The 23,409-nt window shown below is 47.4% G+C and overlaps 1 protein-coding gene across 2 annotated transcripts; it reads left to right on the forward strand.

Moving 5' to 3' along the window:
- The first annotated feature begins 16,593 nt into the window (after positions 1 to 16,593).
- Positions 16,594 to 22,924, forward strand: LOC100272655 (uncharacterized). 2 transcript variants are annotated; one of them, XM_008678535.2, is made up of 2 exons: positions 16,594 to 18,197; positions 22,722 to 22,924. In XM_008678535.2, the coding sequence occupies exon 1, from the start codon at positions 17,206 to 17,208 to the stop codon at positions 17,686 to 17,688; it is 483 nt and encodes a 160-aa protein (XP_008676757.1). In that variant the 5' UTR covers positions 16,594 to 17,205; the 3' UTR covers positions 17,689 to 18,197; positions 22,722 to 22,924. The 2 variants fall into 2 exon arrangements, with proteins under 2 accessions (XP_008676757.1, NP_001140585.1); NM_001147113.1 differs by lacking the exon at positions 22,722 to 22,924 and having other exon boundaries at positions 16,645 to 18,067.
- Positions 22,925 to 23,409: the final 485 nt, after the last annotated feature.

The raw sequence follows: 23,409 nt of genomic DNA on the forward strand, positions 1-23,409 counted from the left end.
AAATGATTCTTAGAGGCAAGGTATCAAATGTTGGCGCCCCATTGGCATACTCAGCCTGGAACCTGCCCCCTTCCAAGGCCTTCACTCTTTTTGTGTCGAATCCACCTGTCGCTGATGGCGGTTTGGGCCTTAGAGTGCGACCCTCTACTGAAGAAGTTAGCGCTTTGGTTGCCTCGCTCGGGGAAATTCCTGATGATGAACGGCAGGTCCACTTTGAGGTGCCTTTGGATCCTAGTGATGCAGAGATAAGTGCTATGCTTGATATGCTGGCTGAGGACTCTTCTGATGCTGCTCCTGCTGGGACATTGGTGGTGGCGCCTCTCCCAGAAGCTGGTACAACCTTGGATATTCAGAGACCTGTCAGTGTTCGCCCGAGACGCCCTTGCCGAGCCAATCAACTTGATTCTCCTGCTGATGAGCAGAAAAAGAAAAAGAGACGTCTTCGGCGAGTATCTAGTTTGGATCGGGACGTTGGTCCTTCGGTTCCTCTGCTGCTGAGGAAGTGCTTGTGCCTGAGTTTACTGACGCTGACCCCAATGGGTGTGCTCCATCTGCTGCTGATCCCAATGGGGGTGTTGTTTGTGTTGCTGATGAAAACGATGGGGAGGAAGAAGATGAGGTCCCTTTGACTCGGAAGAACAGTCGGCAGTATGTCGCCAGTGGGGAAAGTAGTGGAGTTCCTTCTCCTGCTCTGTCTGCCCTCATTGGTCTACAAGAATTGTCCCTGGCGAACTTTGATCAGACTCTTGAAGATATGGTTCTAGAGGATCTGTTATCAGAGCCAGCGGATCATGGTGCGACGGATGTTTGTGCTGATGTGCTCGAAGCTGGGTTGGGGTCATCCCGGGCAGCGTCCCGCGCCTCATCGACCTTAGAGCGCAGTCTTGAGGGTCAGGAAACTGACTTGGATCGTCTTGTTCCCATTGAAGTAACTGAGGGACCCTCAGCCTTAGAGGCGGCTATTGCCGAGAACTTGGTCCTCAAGGATGGTGTTGACACTTACCCAGCCCCCGAGGATGTTGCCGGGGATGATTCGGCTCGGGTGGGAAGCGCAAGCCACTGCCTAGCCCCCGAGGGTACTGCCGGAGATGATCCGGCTCAAGTGGGTAGCGCAACCTATGGCCCAGGCCCCGAGGGTGTCCGAGCGGGGTCTCCCTCTTGTACTTCCATGGATGTTCACGCGGGATCTCCTCACACTCTGGTTGCATGGTGGTAGCCCAAGCTTTGGGCCAGGGAGTCGCTTTAGAGGCTAGCGTTCCCGCCGACCAAGTTTTGGGCTCTGTTGATGGCACTGAGTTGGTTCCTGCTGGTTCATTGTGAGCTGCTTCGGGTGGTGACCCTATGCCAAGTCATCAATTGATCTCTCACGATTTGGGAGTCCCTTCATTCTTCTCCAACCTCCAGGTACTGTGATATATTCTAGCCTGACTTCTACCCCGTACGAACTGTTGTCATTACACTCATCTGTTCTGCATATCAGGCATTGGTGGATGGGATGGCTAGTCAGCTGAGGTTGCAAGGTGCTTCTGTTCCCGAAGGAGCTTCGTCTCTGGCACGTTGGAATCCGGTGTTGCTTCAACATCGTGTCTCTGACTTGGAGGCGACAAATGCTGGTTAGTGCTCTTTTGCTTCTCTTCGTCTACCTTATTGAACTGCTTTACACTTTGACCCTTTTTGCTTGATTGTCTCTCGCCAGATATGGCTCAGCAGATTTCCGTTCTTGAAGAAAAACATTCTCAAGGTTAGGCCGAACTGGTCCGGCGGTGTTCTGATTTTGAGGAAAAGTATTCTCAAAGCCAGACTGAGCTGGCCCAGGTCTCTGCTGCTCTAAATGACGCTAACACGCTGAACTCTACTCTTCGCGCTCAACTTGATTCTGAAAAGGTGACTTATGAAACTGTGCCTTGTATTGATGTGTTCTTATTGCTTGCTTGATGTTTGAAGGAGTTGATTCTTGTTTGCAGGAAGAAAAATGTGCCCTTGTTGCTTCTCGCGACAATCTTGACAGACTATATTGTGATTCTAGCAACTCGTTGACCATCCTGGAGAGGAGTCATCGCTTCACCATGGAGGAGTTAGACAACCATCGCTGTAAGCTGCAGGAATCCACGGATGACGTGATCCGTCTCCGGCAGTTGATATCGACTAAGGATGCTGCTATCAAAGAACTCCGTGCTTCCAAGAAGTCCATCGCCCAGGAGCTAGAGACCGCTCAGTTGGCTGCCAAAGTTGCTGAAGAAACTTCCATTACTCTGAGGGCCCAGCGCGACAGAGCCATGGATAAAGCCATTCGCGTGGGGTGGATCTTGATGAGGAGACCCGGCGTGGTTGTTTCTGATGATATAAGGGCTGACGTGAACGCTGCTCCTGATTCCTCAAGTCACCCTTCTTCGTCGGTTGCTCCTGAGAAAGATATTGCAAAATAGAGAAATATTTGCGTGCTTTGAGCGCGCGGTTATCATGATCGGATATTTTGTTAGAGGACACTAGTTCGGCATTTGAATGATATTGTTACTCTCCTATTGTTTTAGAATTCGGCAGTACGTAAATTTGCTGAAGTAAAATGCTGTGTGATGACTTTGAAACTTGTTTACGGGATATAGAGGTCATCCCTATATATGAGTAATCGTAAGCATGTGAAATCGCCTTAAGTCGTTGCTGGCTTAAATCGATTGCTTTTGTTAATAGGGCATAGTGGTCATCCCAAGTTAAGTAAGCGTGAGCATGTTGCACCGTCTTAAGTCGCTGCCGACTTAAGCCGATTGCTCCGTTAGCTGGGTATAGTGGTCACCCCGAATTAAGTAAGCATGAGCATGTTGCACCGGCTTAAGTCGTTGCCGACTTAAGCCGATTGCTCCGTTAGCAGGGCATAGTGGTCACCCTGAGTTAAGTAAGTGCGAGCATGTTGCACCGTCTTAAGTCGTTGCCGACTTAAGCCGATTGCTCCGTTAGCAGGGCATAGTGGTCACCCCGAATTAAGTAAGCGCGAGCATGTTGCACCGTCTTAAGTCGTTGTCGACTTAAGCCGATTGCTCCGTTAGCAGGGCATAGTGGTCACCCCGAGTTAAGTAAGCGCGAGCATGTTGCACCGTCTTAAGTCGTTGCCGACTTAAGACGATTGCTCCGTTAGTAGGGCATAGTGGTCACCCCGAGTTAAATAAGAATGCCGGTCAATCATGAACAAACTGAGTATTCTTGAAGCCCTTTTTTATTGATGACATATTTCCCCTTTTACAGAGTACATTATCGTCCCGATAGCTTTTGAAATATAGCTAGGGGTAAAACTTCCTGAGGTGTTCTATATTCCAGGAGTTCCCAATTTCTGTGCCGTCCATTTGAGTGAGACGATATGATCCCGGTCGAGTGACTTCTGCTACTATGAATGGTCCTTCCCATGAGGGCGACAACTTGTGCCGTCCCTCCCCCGTTAGAATTTGGCGGAGGACGAGATCTCCCACTGAAAAGGATCGTTGTCGCACGACCTTGTCGTGATAGCGTCTTAGAGTCTGTTGGTATCGTGCTGATTGAATTACTGCATTCAGCCGTTCCTCTTCGAGTACATCAATGTCCTCCAGCCTAGTAGCTTCGGCTTCTGCTATGCTTTAGAAGATCAACCTCGGCACCCCAAACTTGAGATCAGCGGGTAATACCGCCTCTGACCCATAGACCATGAAGAAAGGAGTGTTTCCATGTAGAGCTCGGCTGGGTTGGGTTCTTAGGCTCCAAACGACGTAGGGCAATTCCCTTATCAACTTTCCTGCAAACTTTTCATTCTTATCGAAGACCTTTTTTCTGAGTGCCTCCAATATCATCTCGTTAGCTCGTTCAACCTGCCCGTTGGCTCTTGGGTGTGCTACTAAAGCATACTTGATCTGAATGCTTTTTTGCTCGCAGAAATCGAAGAACTCTGAACTTGTGAAGTTGGATCCTAGGTCAGTTATGATATTGTTCGGTATCCCGAACCTGAATATTATGTCTTGTATGAATTCCACGGCCTTAGCTGAGGTTAAAGAAGCAATGGGTTTGAACTCTATCCATTTAGTGAATTTGTCGATTGCTACCAGTACATGAGTGTATCCTCCTTGAGCTTTCTTGAAAGGTCCAATCATATCCAGTCCCTAGCATGCGAAGGGCCAAGTTACTGGTATGGTCTGTAGTTGCTGTGCTGGTAGATGTTGTTGCTTTGACAAGTACTGGCAAGCTTCGCACCTCTGAACTAACTCGGCTGCGTCACTTTTCGCTGTTGGCCAATAGAATCGTGACCTGAAGACCTTCCCGACTAGCGTCTTGGATGCTGCGTGTATTCCACATTGCCCAGCATGGACCTCATCTAGAAGTCGCTTCCCAGTAGATGAGAGAATGCACTTCATGAAGACGCCTGATGCACCCCTTCTGTATAATGTCTCCCCAATGAGTGTGTAGTGAGCTGACTGTCTAGCGATGCGCTCGGCTGCATTTTTGTCATCTGGTTCCTCTTCATTCTTTATATATTTGATGATCGGCCTTCTCCAGTCATCAGAGTCTGACTCTGGTTGATTCACGATATTACACTCTTCTGCCTGATCCATTGAGATGCTTGGTTGTGGTATTTCTTGTACAAACACTCCAGGTGGGACCTGAGTTCGACTGGACCCTAGCTTGGACAGTACATCGGCTGTCGTGTTTCGATCTCTTTCTACGTGATGAAATTCCAGACCTTCAAATTTATCTTCTAGTTTTCGGACGGCAGTGTAGTACTTTCCCATTGAATCGCTTGAACAATCCCATTCTTTGTTTATCTGGCTTATGACTACCAAAGAATCTCCGTACACCATCAGTCTCTTGATGCCTAGTGATATAGCAATGTTCAGTCCATGAATTAGGGCTTCATACTCGGCTGCGTTGTTGGAGGCTGGAAATAGCAACTGGAGGGCATATTTGAGGTGCTCGCCTCCAGGTGCGGTGAAGAGAATTCCCGTGCCTGCTCCCTGCAGCCTCAGTGAGCCATCAAAATACATTCGCCATACTTCTGCAGTTTCTGGGTTATCTGGTACTTGTTGTTCAGTCCATTCTGATACGAAGTCAACCAGCGCTTGAGTTTTGATGGCAGTGTGAGGTCGAAATTCGATGTCATGAGATCCCAGTTCACAGGCCCACTTGGCTATTCGGCCAATGGCTTCCTTATTGTGAAGAATATCCCCTATCGGAAAACCAGTGACTACTATGACTTTGTGGTCGTCAAAGTAGTGACGCAGCTTGCGGGCAGTTAGAAGTACTGCATATAATAGCTTCTGAACTTGAGGATACTTTTTCTTTGAGGGACCCAGAACTTCACTGATGAAATAAACAGGATGTTGCACTGGGTAGGCATGTCCTTCTTTGGCTCGCTCGACTACCAACGCGGTGCTCACCACGTGAGTCGTGCAAGAGATATACAACAGCAAGTCTTCAGCTGGTTGAGTTGACGTGGCTCGCCGCGGCGGCTTCAGCACTGGTGGTGTCGTCAAGAATTTTTTCAGTGCCCCTAGGGCTTCCTGTGCTTCTGAAGTCCACTGAAACTTATCCACTTTCTTGAGCAGCTTGTAAAATGGTAAACCTTTTTCTCCCAGCCTGGATATGAATCTGCTCAGGGCTGCCATACATCCGGTAAGTCGCTGAAGTTTCTTTTGTGATCGTGGTGCCTCCATTTTCATGATAGCTTCAATCTTATCCAGATTAGCTTCAATTCCCCGGTGGCTGACAATAAATCCGAGTAGCTTTCCTGCTGGTACCCCAAAGACACATTTTTCGGGATTAAGCTTCCATCGATATCGCCGTAGACTGTTGAAACCAGTTGTAAGAATTCGATGAAGTTTTCTGAGTTCTCCGTTTTGATTACCACATCATCTACATAGGCTTCCACACGCTTGCCCCAGTGATCGGCTAAGCATGTTTGAATGGCTCTCTGATAAGTCGCTCCAGCGTTTTTGAGGCCAAACGGCATGGAGGTATAGCAGAAAGCACCGAACGGAGTGATGAACGCTGTTTTTTCCTCGTCTTCCTTTGCCAAGCTAATCTGATGATATCCGGAATAGCAGTCCAGGAAAGACAGCACAGAACACCCAGCGGTGGAGTCTACCACCTGATCTATCCTAGGGAGCCCGAAGGGATCCTTTGGACAATGTTTGTTGAGATCCGTATAGTCGACGCACATGCGCCAATCCACTTTATTCTTTTTGAGTACAAGAACAGGGTTGGCTAACCACTCAGGATGTAACACCTCTCTAATAAACCCAGCCGCGACCAAGCGAGCCAGCTCAGCGCGAATGGCCTCTCTCTTGTCGGGCGTGAAGCGACGTAGTTTTTGCCGGATCGGCCTCACCTGGGGATAGACCTTCAGTTTGTGCTCGGCCAGTTCTCTCGGGACCCCCGGCATATCCGCAGGTTGCCATGCGAATACGTCTCGGTTATCTTGCAGAAACTGGACGAGCGAGCCTTCCTATTTATCATCCAGGCTGGAGCTGATGATGGCAGTCTTGCATTCATCAGCGAACCCCAGGTTGATCCTTTTAGTTTCTTCAGTCGGCCGCATAGAGGTCGCGGCTTGAGCTTCATTTGCTGGTGGCGCGAGGTCTTCCTCAGGCTTAGAGTTTGTCGGCGTTGAAGAAGTTGCCGACGGTTTGGTGGTGAGGGCCGCCTGGATGGCCACTCGGAAACATTCTGCGGCGCCTTGGAAGTCAGCGTGCATAGTTATGATTCTTTGTGGTCCTGGCATCTTCAATATCATATACGTGTAATGCGGAATGGCCATGAATTTTGCCAATCCCGGCCTCCCGATAATGGCGTTGTACCCGCAGTCGAAGTTCGCCACTTCGAACCTCAGGAACTCGGTTCTGTAGTTCTCCGGAGTTCCGAAGGTGACGGGCATGTAGATGTGGCCCAGCGGGTATTCCCCTTCAGTCGGCACGATACCGAAGAAAGGAGTATCTGACTCGTGGAGCTCTTTGAGGTGAACTCCCAAGCCTTGGAGTGTCCGGGGGAAGGTGACGTTGATGCTGCTCCCCCCATCCACTAACACCTTCTTCACCCTGCTCTCTCGGATCGCCGGATCGACAAGGAGCGGGTATTTGCCTGGGTGGTCGAAGTTGAGCCATTGATCTGCCCGAGTGAAGGTGATCGGGTGCTCCGACTATCGGTATGGAGCGGGAGGACCGGTGGTCGCCACCAATATCTGGCGATCGTTGAGCTTTTGTTGTCTTCTGTTCTCCTGCGATCTGTGTCCGCCGAAGATGACGTTGACCTCCCTGTCAACGCGCGGGAAGGCTCCTCCTCCTCCCTCCTCCTGCTGCTGGGGTTGTCGTGGTTCTTCTGGTCCTCCCACGGCGGAGGAGGAGGTAGAGGTTGGAAGGGTCGGCCGTGTCCGACGGAGTGCTTGAAGTCCCTGCAGTTCCGAAGGGTGTGGCGCATGTCCTTGTGGTACGGGCACTAGGCGTCGAGGATGTCGTCCAACGTGCGCTCGCCTCCGCGAGGTCCTCCCCGGGCGCGAGAGGCAGGTGGTCCGACGGCGTGCACTTCTTCGCGAGGTCTCTTCTCCCAGCGTTTGTCGGGTTGCTGGTTCGCGTCGCATCGTGGTGCTGCCGGTGCGAGTTTCGCTCCCCCGATGAGGTCCTGAGCTCGCTCGTCGGCGGTGATGTAGAGGTCGGCTTCCCGGAACAGCTGCTCGGAGGTAGTCGGCGCCTTCTGCAATATGGCTCGAACGAAGGCCGAGTCATTGGATCCTCTGTAGAAGTCCTCGATCACGGCCGCCTCCGTGACCTCGGGGATACGATTTCTCATGGTCTGGAACCTTTTGAGGTACGACCGGAGAGTTTCGTCCCCCCGGCGCTTGATGGATTTGAGGTCTCATGGTTGAGCTGGTTTGTCGGAGAGGGACTGAAAGTTGGGAAGCGTCGACTGAAGTCGCTCCAGTCGTCGATGCAGTGTCGGGGTAGATGTCGTAGCCATTGTAGTGCGTCTTGCCCGAGGACAATGGTAAGTATGCAGTCATCACGTCCTCGGACGCTCCGGCGGCTCGAGCGGCGGTGGTGTAGACGGCCAGCCAGCCCCCTGGATCCTGCTTAGGTTCATATTTGTCGACACTGGATACCTTGAAATTAGGGGGCCATTGAATGGCCCTAAGGCGTGGAGTGAGGGCAGACACTCCACACGTGTCTTCCTGACGTCGGGGATGATGTCTGTCCCCGGGAGGGGAGTAGTTGTTGTGGTTCCTCGACCGTCCCCGGGTAGTACCGCCAGTCGAGGACGTCGCTGACTCAGTTCTGGTGGCCTAAGTCCGAGCTGGGATGCCATGATCCCTGTCGTACTCCTCCCGGCGGCGGATCTCGTTCTCATGTCGTCGTTCACGCGGAGCATTGATGGAGTTTCGCGTGTCCCGGCGACTGTTGATGGCGTGTCGCAGATCGTTCGATGGGTGAGCAAGAGGTAGAAGATGGTTGGCTGCCTGGGTAAACAGTCGCCGATAGCCCTCGGCGTCGGGAGTCTGAGGGAGTCCGTCAGCTATCCGAGCTAGTACCCCTCCAACTTCACTTGGCGTGTTCATGGCTCGGGCGAAGTCGGGATTCAGGTTGCGCCCGAAGAGTGGATTTTCCCGACGTTGTCTTGCATCATGCTCGGCTTGTTCCTGAGTTCGTCGGCGATCACGCCGTCGGGAGTTCCTTCGTTCTCTGAAGACGCGTTCCTCCGGAGTTTCTCCTATCTCTGAGACCTCGTCTCGCGAGATAGGCTGCTCTGGATCCCGCTCTCCGGCCTCGTGATGTCGCCGGATGTTTCAGCGTCGATTTCTCCGTCGACGGGACTCCCGCTGAGGTGGTTCTTCTCCAGGCGCGGTCGGCTCGTCGTCGGAGACGGGGGGCGACTCCACTCTCCCAATGAAAAGAACGTCGGGGTAGAATGGTGCGGCTGTCGTGGCGATCTTCTTTCTGTTCTCCTTTGAGGGCGGAGACACAGAAAGAACGACTTGCTTCCTCCCGGTCTCTTTCTTCCTTGCGATTTGTGTCCATTCTTTCATCGGGGAAGTAGACAGTGGAGTTCTCCGGGTCAGCGGGCCCTCGACCCCTGGCTTGCTGAAGGCGATCTTTTTTCGGAGCGCTGGAGGCTGCACTTTTTCTTTCCTTACTATGATATTCTCGGAGTTTGTTGGAGGAGACTTCTTCTTTGGCGGATCTGCAATGCGGTGTAGAGTTCCCTCTTCATCTGCTATGGATGAGATTGTTCCAAAGCAGAATACAGATCCGGGACGGAGGGTGATCTTGCGGTGGAAGGTGACGGCCATTGAGCTAGCTTAGATCGGCGACACACCCCCTACCTGGCGCGCCAGCTGTCGGTGTTTTGGGTCCGACCGCACACCCGGGGTTGCCCCTCAAGGTGTTTTAGGAGTAGGACGGTGTCGCCGACTGTAGCTAAATGGTTAGTGCAAGATGCACGAGGAACAATGGATAGTGTTTACAGGTTCGGGCCGCTTTGAGATGCATAACACCCTATGTCCTGGCGAGTATGCTTTATGTAATGGGTTACAAGGGAGCTCTCTAAGAACGTAGAGAGTTGGGGTGGATGGCTGAGTAGTGGGATCGATCGTTCTGAAGGGATGCCCCCTAGGCCTTATATATTCGACCGTGAGGCAATACATGTGGATACAATAACAATGTGCACCTAAAAGATAGTGAACTGTTTGAGTCTATCTTCCTATAGTTCTGCCGACTTATCTTCACCTGGCTCCGTTGTATAGGGTTCCAGCGCGGGAAAGTCGGGTCTTCTGTTGTGGTTTCTTGCTCAATGTTGTCGGGCCATTCGGGCTCGCACCGATCTGGCCTTATGTTGATCTGCTTTACTAGTCACTCCTCCCCAGACCCATGAAGGAGTGACCTTACGATTTATTGGGCCCTTGGGCCTTTCATGAGGTCTTTTATCCTTCCAGTGGACCCGGGGGATATCTGTCCCCCACACTCGCCTCTGGTGGTTTTAGCTTGTCGTCGTCTGTCCTTGCCGCGCATGCTTTAGTCCGAGCTCGCCCATGTCGAGCTCCCTCGGCGTCCCTCTCATGCACGTGCTTGCCCATGGTCACGCGTCGTCGCCCAGCTCGCCCAAGCCGCCCATGGCTGCGCACGGTGTTCTTGTCGATGCTGTGCCGTTGTCGATGCTGTAGAGGTCGCCTTGCTCCTCGCATCACCGTTCGTTAGTCTCAGATATCTAGTCCTGACCGCACTCCAGAAGCTCTTTTCGGTTGGTCATGTCGGCCTTGCTGGCCATGGAGCTCGCCCCGCGTACGCTCGCCAATTTTCTTGGCCGCGTCTACCGAGCTTCCTAGCGCTCCAGCTAGCCGATATCGTCAGGTCCGATTGTCCCAGCTCGTCCTGGTGGCCGTCGATTTGGAGCTCTGCGCGGATTCGGTTATGCCCAACACTATCCATGTAGCCGTTGTACGTCTCCGCGTCATGTACAACAACATCACCGACCGTGCCTTCGCATGCTTTGATGTGTCGAGCTCTTTCCCGTTGTGACTCGCACTCTATCTATTCGTCAATGGAGTACTAATGAGCTTCTCCTCGCGACGCAGTTTTTCTGTGTCGTTGTTGCACCAGAAGACGAAAGGAAACCGCCAATGCAACGCTTGTCAGGTGTTGGTGTTGTGCGCGGACCGGATAGCGCCATCGATTTCGTGGTTTCAAATCGGATTTTAGTAGGGTAAGTTGATTCTCTGTTTCTATTATTTTATTTTATTTTAATAAATGGATTAGTGGAATAGATTGCGATATTTAACGTGTGATCGACGAAAAGTCTGAATTAGTATTCATTGATCGATGTAGTAGGTTTGAGGTGAATCTAATATCGGCGCGCATTTTTGTTATTCCTTTTAGCCGAAATATTAGATAAGTGTGCGGCGTTTCTAAATAAATTAGAAGCGAGTAGAGTTAGCGAGCCGATTTCAGTCGAAATACGATAAACCCCATAGTAGAAGAGGTATAAGTGTTTTAAGTATCCAGATTATGGAGAATGTAGTTTCGCAAGGATCTATGCCTTTTGATAATGTATTATCCGTTAGACTTAAAATTAGCGTGCTGCTTTGCTTAGTTGGCGTGCTATTTAAGTTAGGTTATAATTTTGGGTTAGAAAGTTCATAGAACCTATGCCTGGCTATAGTTTCTTGCTTGAGTTGTATTGCGCCTCGCTTTTAAGTGTTTAGTTCCCTCTCGTATAACATTATTTAGTTGCTATTCCTCCTTAAATTCATACATGTGGATTATGCATTTCATTTATGTACGATAATTAATCATGTGATGCAGAAGACGACCCAAGTGGACCCCAGAATAATGCAGCACAAAAGGCTGGTCGCCAAGTGGACGTCGTCTAACAACACTAACCTAGTGTTATCTAGGCAAGCCCCGGTGCATTTGCCACCTCCTTCTGTTTTTAAAAGTTTTATCACCTTGAATGATGCATTAGGTGATAGGAGTTGTGTGATCAAACAGTTGATGCATTTCCTTTCGTGATTAAACAACCCTAATACCCGTTTTATGAAAATTTAGTGATGCTTAGCCCTGCTTATTAACTTAGGACTGTTTTTAAAAGATGATGTGTAACACGGGATATGGGAGTTTGTGAAATAAAAGGACTTGTGATGATGAACCCATTGTGGCCGCGATGATTTCATCATTCAAGTAAGGTAACTCTCTCAGGTATCAAGTTTTGGGAAATAATATGTAATGTAGACGAGACGTTGAGCAGGAAAGTTCGCCCGTCTGTGTAGATTAAGGACCGTTCGATGTAGGCCTGTTGTGGTGGAGACTTTGCAACTTTCCACATGCTCCGGTAAGCCTAAACCTGGCTATTCCATTCGTGAAAAGACAATCACGCACTGGGCGTGGGAGATGGTGGGAGTAGCGTGTACCCTCCTGGCTAGAGGCTGGATGGAGGAGTATTGTGCTCCCAGGTAGCGCGGACCGGTTCATGTTGTGGAGGATCTGTGGGAACGATTGACATATACAATGGTTAAGTGCTACATATATCGTGTGGTTAGGGATCCCTAGCAGGGTATAATCTGTTCGAATCGTCGTTGCTCCTCGGTCATGGAGACTCTACCCTCCAACCACTCATCGTAGTTAATAAGTAAAATAAGAGTTTGGTAAAAGAAAGCTAGACCAGGACAAGTGAATGCTCTAGATTAGGCAAATCTAGATTCAGGAAAAGTACTTAACCGGTGAAGTAAAAGTTTGGCATAAGGATCTACTACTAGTAAGCTTTTCTGCCAAAACGAGTCTTTGAAACTTGATTAGCCTTACCTTGAATCCTTTTAAAACCAGCATACCCTTGAGAGTCTTTTCTTTAGTCGGGTAAGTCTTGTTGAGTACTTGCGTACTTAGGGTTTTATTCCCATTGTTGCTGCAGGTTACGAGTCACTTTGATTGTGATTGATGTTAAGTGCCGGTGGGCTCGGCCTTCTTATATAAGTATATCCCATCTTTAGCTTCTTTATTGAGGATTGTCATTGAGCTAGCATATATTTCAAAGTTTTAAATAATTTATAACATTTCGAAGTATATTTCTTTGAATCACTTTTGTAATCACTCCGATAAATATAATGTAAATTTGATGTAACTTGTAACTTTTTGTAATAAAGAAATTCCTCTGCAAATGTTGGTGTGTGATTTGTGTTTATTTAATCTTGCGATCTTGGTTGTAAGTGGTTTATCCGAGGTCCTTGGGACACTCGAACAGATCCTGTTAAGTTATCTGGTGCACATGCTTAGCCATCTGAGGTCTTTGAGACAAGGGCAGGTGCATGTGGGCCCAATAACTTGGAAGGTTCTGCCACAGCTAGTATCGGAGCAGGATTAAGTATAATACAGTCACATACGTATTTTCAAAACAAAATTTTGGTTTTAGAAAACCTACTTTCAACTAAACACATTGTTTGCCTTTGAAAAACAGTTTTGAAAAACTATAATGCTAGCAACATCCTCTATTAAGCCCTAAGTTAAGGACTGTCAGGTGGCTTATTTAAAAACCACTAACCCACAACCAGGGGTATTGCATACATGTGTATTGTTATTTTTGAGGCCATTCAGTTTTGAATGGATCGACGCTCAAGGTAAGGTGAGATGTGAGAGCTTGACCGAACAAACGTCGGTCTAGGGAAGAGTATAAAAAGTGCTTGACTATATACATGTTACACATATGTATATATGAGAGCTGCGATGTGGAGTATTTACTTTTCTGGGAATTCAGTACCCCATGTGTGTACGGGTATACAGACATGGGAATACTGAGAAGTGTAATGTACTTGCAACGACGCACCTACGCTCAGGTATGAAGGTGAGTTACCATAATGAGTTGCTCTACGGTTAAAGTGTGGCAATGACGCCTATGCGTGGCTCGGCGCTTAATGATGAGTTGACCTCCATATAGCAATATATGGAGTATAAACCGTGATAAACTGTCATGCGTGAACTGCATCATGGGAAAATGGGTTGTGATGGAATTTTCTGCAGGTACACTAACCTTGAAAACGTATGTGTAGCTGATGACTAGCAAAATACTGTGAGAGTCATAAGTATGCCACCGATATAGAACGCTATTGTCATAGTAGATTGGCAAAAATTTGTGAGGACGAATAGGACGAGCATGCATCCTGATTGTTCCATCATGTTTGTCACCTATACATCCAAAATGCTCCTCTCATCTATATTCTAGTAAACATTGATTGTGGATAATGTGGTGTAATGTTGTATTATAAACATCGATGAAATAGCTGTCCTCCATTCTTTAAGTAATATGTTCAGGTGTTATACGTGTTTACTCTTATGCTTGTGTGCTGATAGAATGCTTGTGACCTGTTTGCCTTGACCTTAAACTAGGCCATGTTCTTATTTAGTGCACCATGACCCAAATTTGAATTTTCCGTTATCCCTCCATGACCGAAACTCATGCAAATGGATGTTTGGATAATTTCTTAATCCAACACAAGATGTGCATGGGCTTAAAGCTGGGATCTTGAGTCTGTGTTCTTGGCAATTAACTTGTACTCCCTTAGTGGTCGTGTTTTTATCCTAGATCCTGCCCTTGCTCAGTTGATGCAGGTTGAGGTCCCTATTGTATTTGGCCTCTCCTTGTGGATTATCATGTCGCTTTATCAACCTAACTTAGGAAAGACATGTCTGATCATTTTCTTAAGTTTGATGCCTTTGGTTTCCTCATATCTATCGAAGGCATACCAACTTAATCTTATGATTGTTTTTCCTCCGTATCTAATCAAATACTAATCCTTGACCTTGTAATCTTTGCGATGGGCATAGAAATATGATTGGGGCTGAATTAACAGTCTCCCATCGTACTCCCTCACCAACCAATTTAGGTTATGGCCATGCCTTGTTCATTTCATCGGTCCATGATCTACTTGACTCTCTACTTGTAATAATTCTTACAAGTAGAGTATCTCTTTGTATATTGTCACCCTTGCCCAATCCATTGGTGTCGCGCGAGATTTCTTATTGGTTATGTCTGGTAATGGTGTTATGACAAAAACCAATGGTGTCGTGATGAGACCGAGGGCCTCCTGTGAATGTACACACATGGTTGTGCTACTTGACGCGCGCTAGTATCACAGTTAGTAGTCATAATCCATTATGAGACTATATCGTTATGTTATCTCTACACAAATTGTTCTTACCATGTGAGATTCATTATTGGTGCCAGTTTGGTAATGGTGTCATGATTAAGGACTTATGATGCCGCAACGAAACTGAGATCCTCCTGTGAATGCGCACACAGGACTGTGCTACTCGTCGGATGCTGGTATCGAGGTCTCTAGTCATAATCTGTTATGGAACTACACTAATGTGTGATCTTCCGTAAACATTTCCTTTGAAACAATTTCTATGTTGTTTGTCAAGTGATCAAGCAACATCTATCATCTCTATTGGATCAAAAGGGCATGCTACTTTCATGTGTGGTCTCTTTTCTTTTGATTTTGGTAGTGACTGCACGCATACAAGTTCCCTTTACGTCCTTTGTGTAAAGGTGAAGCCTTGGAGCTTTTAGTGTTGGAAAACAGCTGATTAGCACACAAAACGGATGAACAACATGTCCAAATGGATTTCTACCCAAATGCATGACCTTTTGCTAGCAAATGTGAACTCTCAACCCTTGGCTTACCGATGGGTACTAAGAAGACTTGCTCAATGTTAAAAGTAGTTCAACAAGTTCGTTTTAATAACTTGTAACTACATTGTGAACAAAGGTTGAGTTTAGAAATCGTTTTGTCAAGTTGTCTAAACTCACTTTTGTACTACCCATCTTAAGGAAGTGTTTATAAGAATTGAGATTAAGTCGGCCAGTAACCACCTAATTATCGCTCTAGTCATGCCTCGATCGCCTCTCGTATGGTTTTTCGACGTGTGTGATCAAGTCGAGCCATGATTAGTAGTGCTCGATAAAATGGATTGGTTGCGAAGGCAGCATCTACAGATCCCTTCGCTGGTGATTTTTCAAGCCTCTATCATTTTTCTTGGACTTGGATTTTCTGGCTAATCACAAATTAATTGTGATGTTATTCGACATCCATACTCGTCTTGTGTGCTATGAATTTCCAATGACCACTTGTTGGTAAATCTCTTTTTTGTGTTTTACCCAAGAGGTTGCATCTAGTTCTTTTTGGGTAGAGTCACATATCTACCGCTCGCCCAACAGACTCAGATAGTACAGTGTCATCAGAAAAATCAAACTGCACACATGGAACCTTATGTGTTCTTCTGGCAGACATCGTCTCTATTGTTGGACATCTCTAAATTAGCTTACGGCAATACATGTTATGTCCACTAGAGAAACCCCATCCTAAGACACTCGTCTTTGCTTGGAACTACCTTATACTATCGCTGATATGGACAGGAATTACATTCTTCTCTACTCTTAAAAGTTCTCGCTCCGAATCTCGGGACGAGATTCTTTTAAGGGGGGAGGGTTGTAACACCCCAGGTTTTTATCACCAGTTTAACAGTGAGATCAGACCAAGGTAACTAGAGTCGAAATCGAATAATTGTTAATCAGGTCGATTTCAATAGGGATCGGCCGCAGAATAAATGTCGAATCCGATATCGTTGGATTGATCCGTCGACATCTGGCTAAAACTCAGCCTTATAATTTCGCCAAAACAAATTTATTTAGAATTCGACGAATAAAGTTTTAAGAGAAAATTATCAAAGCCGAAATCAGTTTATTTCGGTATGTCATTTCTCGTCCAGATCTAAATCTTTAAAATGTGAATTAACGGTACGAATTCATCCGACTTCTGAGTGTTCGCCAAATCAAATCCTGTTCAATTGTTTCTGTCGATCCTAATTATTCGACCCTTTGTTTATTGCTAAAAATCGTGATCCAAAATATCTGAGATTCTCTGTTAAAAAAAAAGAAAAAAGGGAGAAAAATCTGCCGCCGCTCCTCCCCTTTGGATTTTTTTTTTCAGCCGACCTCTCTCTTCCTTGATTTTTCTGCCACTGTTCTCGTCTGATATTTTTCACCGCCTACGGTCGTTGGCCTCATCTCCTCGTCGTGTGCTCATCTTCTGCTCCCCAAGCCCGCGCCCTCCCTTCCCTCTCCACGCGCGCTGCTCCCGTTTCCTGCTCGAGCCGCGGCTTTTTCTCCCCCAAGCTCCCAGCCGTGTCGCGCCCCTCCCTCTCCCCTCTGCTCGTCTGCCGCGCCCATGCCCACTCCCTGCCGAGCGGCTCCCTCCGCGCGTCAATGGCCCCAGCTCGGAATCCCTCCCATGGCGAGCTCGCCGGTCATCCCTGCCCTAGCTCGGATCCCCTCCCTCATCCCTTTCCCAGCCAAGCTCCTCCCCTGCGGCTCCCTCATGGCGCCCAGGATCTCCTCCCACGCATCTCCCTACTGGAGCTCACGTCCACCCCCAACTCGGTCTCCAGCTCCCCCTTGCGCGGCTCCCTAGAGCTAGGCTCCTCACCAGCGGTCGCCCCATCTTCTTGGCCATGGTGCTTGCGCCCCTCCTCGGTCCTCGACGTCGAACGCCGCTGGCTCTCGGCGCCCAAGGATGTGGATCCCTCCCTGCTCAACCCTGCTTCTGCCCCAAGCACCTTCGACGGTCCTGCTCATCTTGCTACCACCAGAAAACGCCACCGGGACATCGTGCAGGTCTGCAGAAGTAATATCTGGCCGCGCTCTGTGCTACTCTAGTTCGCGTTCATGCCTAGGCTCGAGTTTGTGTACCACATGTTCAGCAAAATGTGTGAACCAGTTGTCGACCCCGCCATGGTTAGCCGGTGCGCCACCTATCGCGCCTCGCCGAGCGGTTCCCTCTGCTTGGTCCCTGCTATGGCTCGCCGGCGTTTTCCCCAGCTCGAATCTCGCCCGACCCAAGCTGAACTTCATCCATGGCCACGGTCGATTCTCCCTGGACGGTCTCAAGCGCCCTCGCCTCCGGTGGTTTTAGCTTGTCGTCAACTATCCTTGCCGCGCGTGCTTTTGTCCGAGCTCGCCCTTGTCGAGCTCCCTTGGTGTCCCTCCCATGCCCGTGCTTGCCCATGGTCGCGCGCCGTCGCGCAGCTCGCCCAAGTCGTCCATGGCTGCGCACGGTGTTCTTGTCGATGTTGTGTCGTTGCCGATGCTGTAGAGCTCGCCTTGCTCCTCGCGTCGCCGTTCGTCGGTCTCGAATGCTTGGGTCTCTAGCCACGCGTCCATCTCTAGTTCTGATCGCATTCCAGAAGCTCTTTCCGGTTGGTCGTGTCGGCCTTGCTGGCCATGGAGCTCGCCCCGCGTACGCTCGCCAATTTTCTTAGCCATGTATGCCGAGCTTCCCAGCGCTCCAGCTAGCCGATATCGTCAGGTCCGATTGTCCCAGCTCGTCCTGGTGGCCATCGATTTGGAGCTCTGCGCGGACTCGGCTATGCCCAACACTATCCATGTAGCCGTCGTATGTCTCCGCGTCATGTACAGCAACATCACTGACCGTGCCTTCGCATGCTTTGACGTGTCGAGCCCTTTCCCGTTGTGACTCGCGCGCTATCTATTCGTCAATAAAATACTATTGAGCTTCTCCTTGCGACGCAGTTTTTTTGTGTCGTTGTTGCGCCAGAAGACGAAAGGAAACCGCTAATGCAAAGCTTGTCAGGTGTTGGTGTTGTGCGCGGACCGGATAGCGCCATCGATTTCGTGGTTTCAAATCGGATTTTAGTAGGGTAAGTTGATTCTCTGCTTCTATTATTTTATTTTATTTTAATAAATGGATTAGTGGAATAGATTGCAATATTTAACGTGTGATCGACGAAAAGTCCGAATTAGTATTCATTGATCGATGTAGATGTTTGAGCTGAATCTAATATCGGCGCGCATTTTTGTTATTCCTTGTAGCCGAAATATTAGATAAGTGTGCGGCGTTTCTGAATAAATTGGAAGCGAGTAGAGTTAGCGAGCCGATTTCAGTCGAAATACGAGAAATCCCATAGTAGAAGAGGTATAAGTGTCTTAAGTATCCATATTATGGAGAATGTAGTTTTGCAAGGCTCTATGCCTTTTGATAATGTATTATCCGTTAGACTTAAAATTAGTGTACTGCTTTGCTTAGTTGGCATGCTATTTAAGTTAGGTTATAATTTTGGGTTAGAAAGTTCATAGAACCTATGCCTGGCTATAGTTTCTTGCTTGAGTTGTATTGCGCCTCGCTATTAAGTGTTTGGTTCCCTCCCATATAGCATTATTTAGTTGCTATTCTGTTGGGGACTTGTTCTCAAATGCTATGAATTAAGAACTAGGCAACACAAAATGTTAAGGGTTAAAGTCCTTCATCCTTCGAAGCATTATTTCCCTTAGGATATAATGATCTTCAGACGAAGGTCATGAAGGACATACCTTCATGATTGCAACATATGTTAATGAAAAAAGAATCATATGAAATATAAGAGACAACGTGAATAATTATATAACATTATTAAGATATTTTTATTATATGAACAAATATGAATAATGTCAAATTACATTTGTACCTTCGGCTTGACAGAAGGTGAAAAACAGGCGACGTGCGAGTGAACACAAGTCAGCGTGAACAGTACGGGGGTACTGTTCATCTATTTATAGGCACAGGACGCAGCCTGTGTGGATTTACATTCATGTCCTTTATAACTGATTACAATCATGACACAGATTAACATGGGCTAATCGGTCTTTTCATCTCTAAGTCGGTGCCACCCTTCGTTTCACAGCGTGTCACTATGTCGAAGCTCCCTGGATGATAGCTTCGGCTTTGCTTCTATGTTGATCTCCCAAAGGTGTTTCTTCTTTACAGGACCTTCGGTGACGAAGCAGACCCCCAACAGTAGCCCCTTCACTGTGCCAGATCGTTTTTCGTGACGAGCTCGACCCGTGAAAAATTCTCTTAGGCTTCGGAATGCCGAAGGTCCGAAAACACCTTCCCTGAGCTCGTTGTCGAGAAACAATTAAATATTCCGAGTGCAAGGTGGTCCCACCATACGGCAGGTACGCGCAATCTGGTGATTCACCTTCTCGCGCACTGTGGTCCACCGTTCAGTGGGTGCGGGCGACTATTCAGCGTGTGCGAGCGGCTTGACGATTCACTTTCCCACCTGCAGCACTATATAAACAGACAGGTAGTTGTGAAGTTACCACAACATTTATTACTATTGCACTGTTGTGCTGCTGAAAAATTTGGCCATGGCTGAAGCTTATTCATCGCATTCTCAATCAAGACATCGCCTTGCTTTAGCTTCGTCATAAGAGGGAGCTTCGGTAAAATTGCAAAAGGTCATCATCTTCGTCAAAACCGCAAGGAATTCAGTATCAAATGGCCAGAGTGCGCTCAACAGCTAGAGTTACATGCGACGGAGAAGAGGCAGAAGCTGCTGAGACTGCCCCAATCTCCGAAGTAATGAGGCAGTCGGGACTGGTTGTGACGGAGGGTGCCTCTGACGAAGGTGCACCTGCTGCCGAAGCTGAATAGGCTGATATTGAAGAGGGTGATGCTGGTGAAAAAGAGATAGATTACAACACCATTATGCCATCCAAACCCAGCCACTTGGATTTTGGAAAGTCGACTGTCTCCGAAGCTGATATGCCTATGATGATAAAGCTAGGCTACTTCGGGGAAGCCGAGAAGAAGCTGATTCGTTTTGGCGAGGAAGAAACTACTCCGAAGCCAGAAAATGATGATGTGGTAGTTTACAGAAGTTTCTTCAAGGCAGGATTGAGGTTTCCTTTGCATGAAATGATTGGGGATGTTTTGGAAGATTTTGAAATTTATCTTCATAAGCTGACCCCTAACGCCATCATTAGGCTCAGCGTCTTTATCTGGGGTCTTCGAAGCCAAGGGGTGGAGCCGCTTGCCGAAGCTTTCTGCCGAGTGCACGAGCTTCATTATCAGACGAAGGCTAGAGAAGATGGGCTACACGAAAATTTCGGCTGTTACAACTTTGCTTACCGTAAAGATATGAAGACTCCGGTGGTCAGCTATCGTGCCAAATGGCCAACCGGCTAAAAGAATGAGTGGTTTTATGTTAAGGTTGATGAGAAGAAGGAGAAAATAGTTCAGAGTCCACTGGACCTATCCTTCGGGTTAACTAGGCCTCTATGTGACATGCTGCAAGGGTCACCATGTCGAACAGCTGTTGGCGAATTCCGAGTTGTATCTGAGAATATTGGTACTAGAGATTTGGTGCAGGAATACTTAGCCAATAGAGTATTTCTGACGTTAAAGGAATGGAATATGCCGAAGCTTAAAGGAGAAAAGAAAAAGAATGAACTTGTTCGACTTCCCTATCACTTCAAGTTCAAGAAACACTTCAAAGAGCCTTGCCAAGAATGGTTGGAAATGATTGAAGCTATGTGCAATGAAATTTTGGGTAACTATACTAACAAAGAAGATCAATTGATGACTGCAGCCTTCGGCACCCGACCGAAACGAAGGCTGAACCGAGTAATGGATGCTCTGAAGTTTGAATATCCTGACTATGATTGGTTAAGCAAGGGTGCCGAAGTGCAAAAGCGAAAAAGAGTTGTCAGTGTTATGAAAAGGCAAGCTGCTAGAATGATAAAAGAAGATGAGAAAGCTTCAAAAAAGTCAAAATCCAGCCCCGAGCCAAAGGTGGCTATTCCGAAGAAAAGAAAAGCTTCGGCTGCGAAGCTAAGAACAACTGATATAGAGGAAGAAGTTCCTTCAACGCCTCCCGTTGCTGACGTGGAGGAAATTTTAAAGGTAATGACCGAATCTTTACCTCTCAAGCTAAGTCCACTAGGGCCACAACTGATGAAGCTTTTACAGAAGAAGGAGGAGCCTGCAGTGATCAAGAAGCCTGCTGAAAAAAGGCGAAGGATCATTACTGTTATTGATGCTATTGAAGAAACGCCATCGCCGGCCTCGGCGTCCAAAACAACGGCTGCCGAAGACATTGCTGCTACCGAGGCTGGTCCCATTGAAGCTGTAACAGCCGAAGATACAAATCTGGACGGCACTTTTTCTGATATTGATAAGATGATTTTGAACATGGCTGCGGAAGAAGCTGCTACAGCTGCCGAAAAGACTCTGGCCCCAGCGCCCGGCAAAGAGAACAAGATTGTCAAAGATACTTCGGAGGAAAAGGATTTTAATTTTCAAAACATACTTGGGCAAAAGCTGTCTAAGGTTGAGAAGGAAGAGCTGAGGGATTATGCAATATCATGCGGCTATCAACCAGGGGCATTGCTCTTTGGTGGCGTTGCCGAAGAGAGTTTAGGATGCCTCCGGGACCGGATTGGGGCGAAGGTTGTCAGCACTCTATCGAAGAGTGTTGGCTTTCCGAAGCTTGAGGCCGACCTTAGTAGATACCGGCGACAACATATCGCCGGTAGTTTGTTTTATTCTAATTTCAAGGTAAAGTTCTTACCTTAACTTTTTACTGTTTTCGAGATGAAGATTACTTCTGATGAAGGTTATTTTTTAGAGTCTACTACTAAGTAAAACCTTGAGGATGCAACAAGACCTCGAGGACAAGAAAAATGAGATTATAATTGAGGGCTTAGAGGGCAAAATTAAAGAACATGAAGCTGCACTGGAGAAGAAGGATTTCATGATTCAAACAATGGAGGGTTCGCTGGCAGAAGCCCAAGGTGAGATTGCTAGATTAAACAATGAACTCTCCATGAAATCAAAAAGCTTTGAACAAGAGAAGAAGGATTTTGATGCAAAGCTTGAAGTTGAAGTTGCAAAGGGTTCGAACTTGCAAAAGTCATTGAAGGAACTCCAAGATAAATGTCTGAGCTTCGACAACAGTTGCGTGCAACGACTGAAGCAGGTCTTCAACTCTGTTGGAGCCAGTTCTGAAGAGTTTAAACCTTCAGCTGAAAACCTGCCAGGCATCTTTGATCATATTGAAGGCGAAGTTGATGCTCTTGATGAAGTCATAGCTGGGCATGGTGACTTCTGCGCTCTGCTAGCTTCTCGTGGCACAACTGTTGCTTTTATGAAGACTGGTTGCACGCACGAGAATATTGTAAATAGGCCGAACTTCAGCTTATCACCATCGAACTTGAATGACATCCCTGGCCTGGCCCGAAGCATTGGGAACAGATTCGTAACTCAAATTTGGGCGAAGGGTGGACGAAGCTTGGCTGGTGACGAAGCTTGAAGTCACCTTAAGCCAGTAATAAACTTATACCTTTTACTTACCTTTTCCTTGAAACTTGAATTTACCTTGTAACGCTTTTGTTATGTACAGGATGACGAAGCCGAGGAGCAATGATCCGAAGCTTGGTGGATGATCCGAAGCTCAGAGGTAGGTGATGAAGTCGAAGACATTGCTGTGAAGAAACCTTAGAAAAACTCTTGAATTATCCTTGTAAAGAATATTGTATTTTAAGAATCAGATACTACTCTGTAAATTTGTCCATACCTTGTAATATATTTTTACCTTTCCATGCATGAATGAACTGCTTTGATGTGGACGAAACTTGTATTTTTTGAGCCGAAGGCGAAAAACACCTTCCCTTCTTTTCGTACACAACAAAGCATAAATCTGCTTCCTTTTCTTTCGCCGAAGCGTTATCCTTAGAGCCAAAGCAACTGTCTGTATCTGTATGATATGATGATGATGATCCTATGTATGTCTAAATAAATGTATATGAATGCAATGAATGATGTGATGTATTGTGCAAATGAATGTCCAGACACACACTTACGAAGCCACATCAAAATTCCTCATTCCCTTAGGAATGACTGAAATCTCTTTGTCGTTTATTTTTCGGCTGCATCGCTTATTTTTCGGTGTAAGTTCTGCATCCCCTTAGGAATGTCTTTTGAACTTCTTCGCCTTCTATTTCGGCGGTATCACCGTTGACTTTTCGGTGTAAGTTCTGCATTCCCTTAGGAACGTCTTTTGAACTTCTTCGCCTTTTATTTCGGCGGTA

This window comes from Zea mays, chromosome 4 (genome assembly GCF_902167145.1).
Source record: "Zea mays cultivar B73 chromosome 4, Zm-B73-REFERENCE-NAM-5.0, whole genome shotgun sequence".
In the NCBI taxonomy this organism is placed as follows: domain Eukaryota; kingdom Viridiplantae; phylum Streptophyta; class Magnoliopsida; order Poales; family Poaceae; genus Zea; species Zea mays.

What these genes read in the sequence shown, in the direction of transcription:
- LOC100272655 (XM_008678535.2), top strand. Translation starts at nt 17,206, where the DNA reads ATGCCTAGGCTCGAGTTTGTGTACCACATGTTCAGCAAAATGTGTGAA.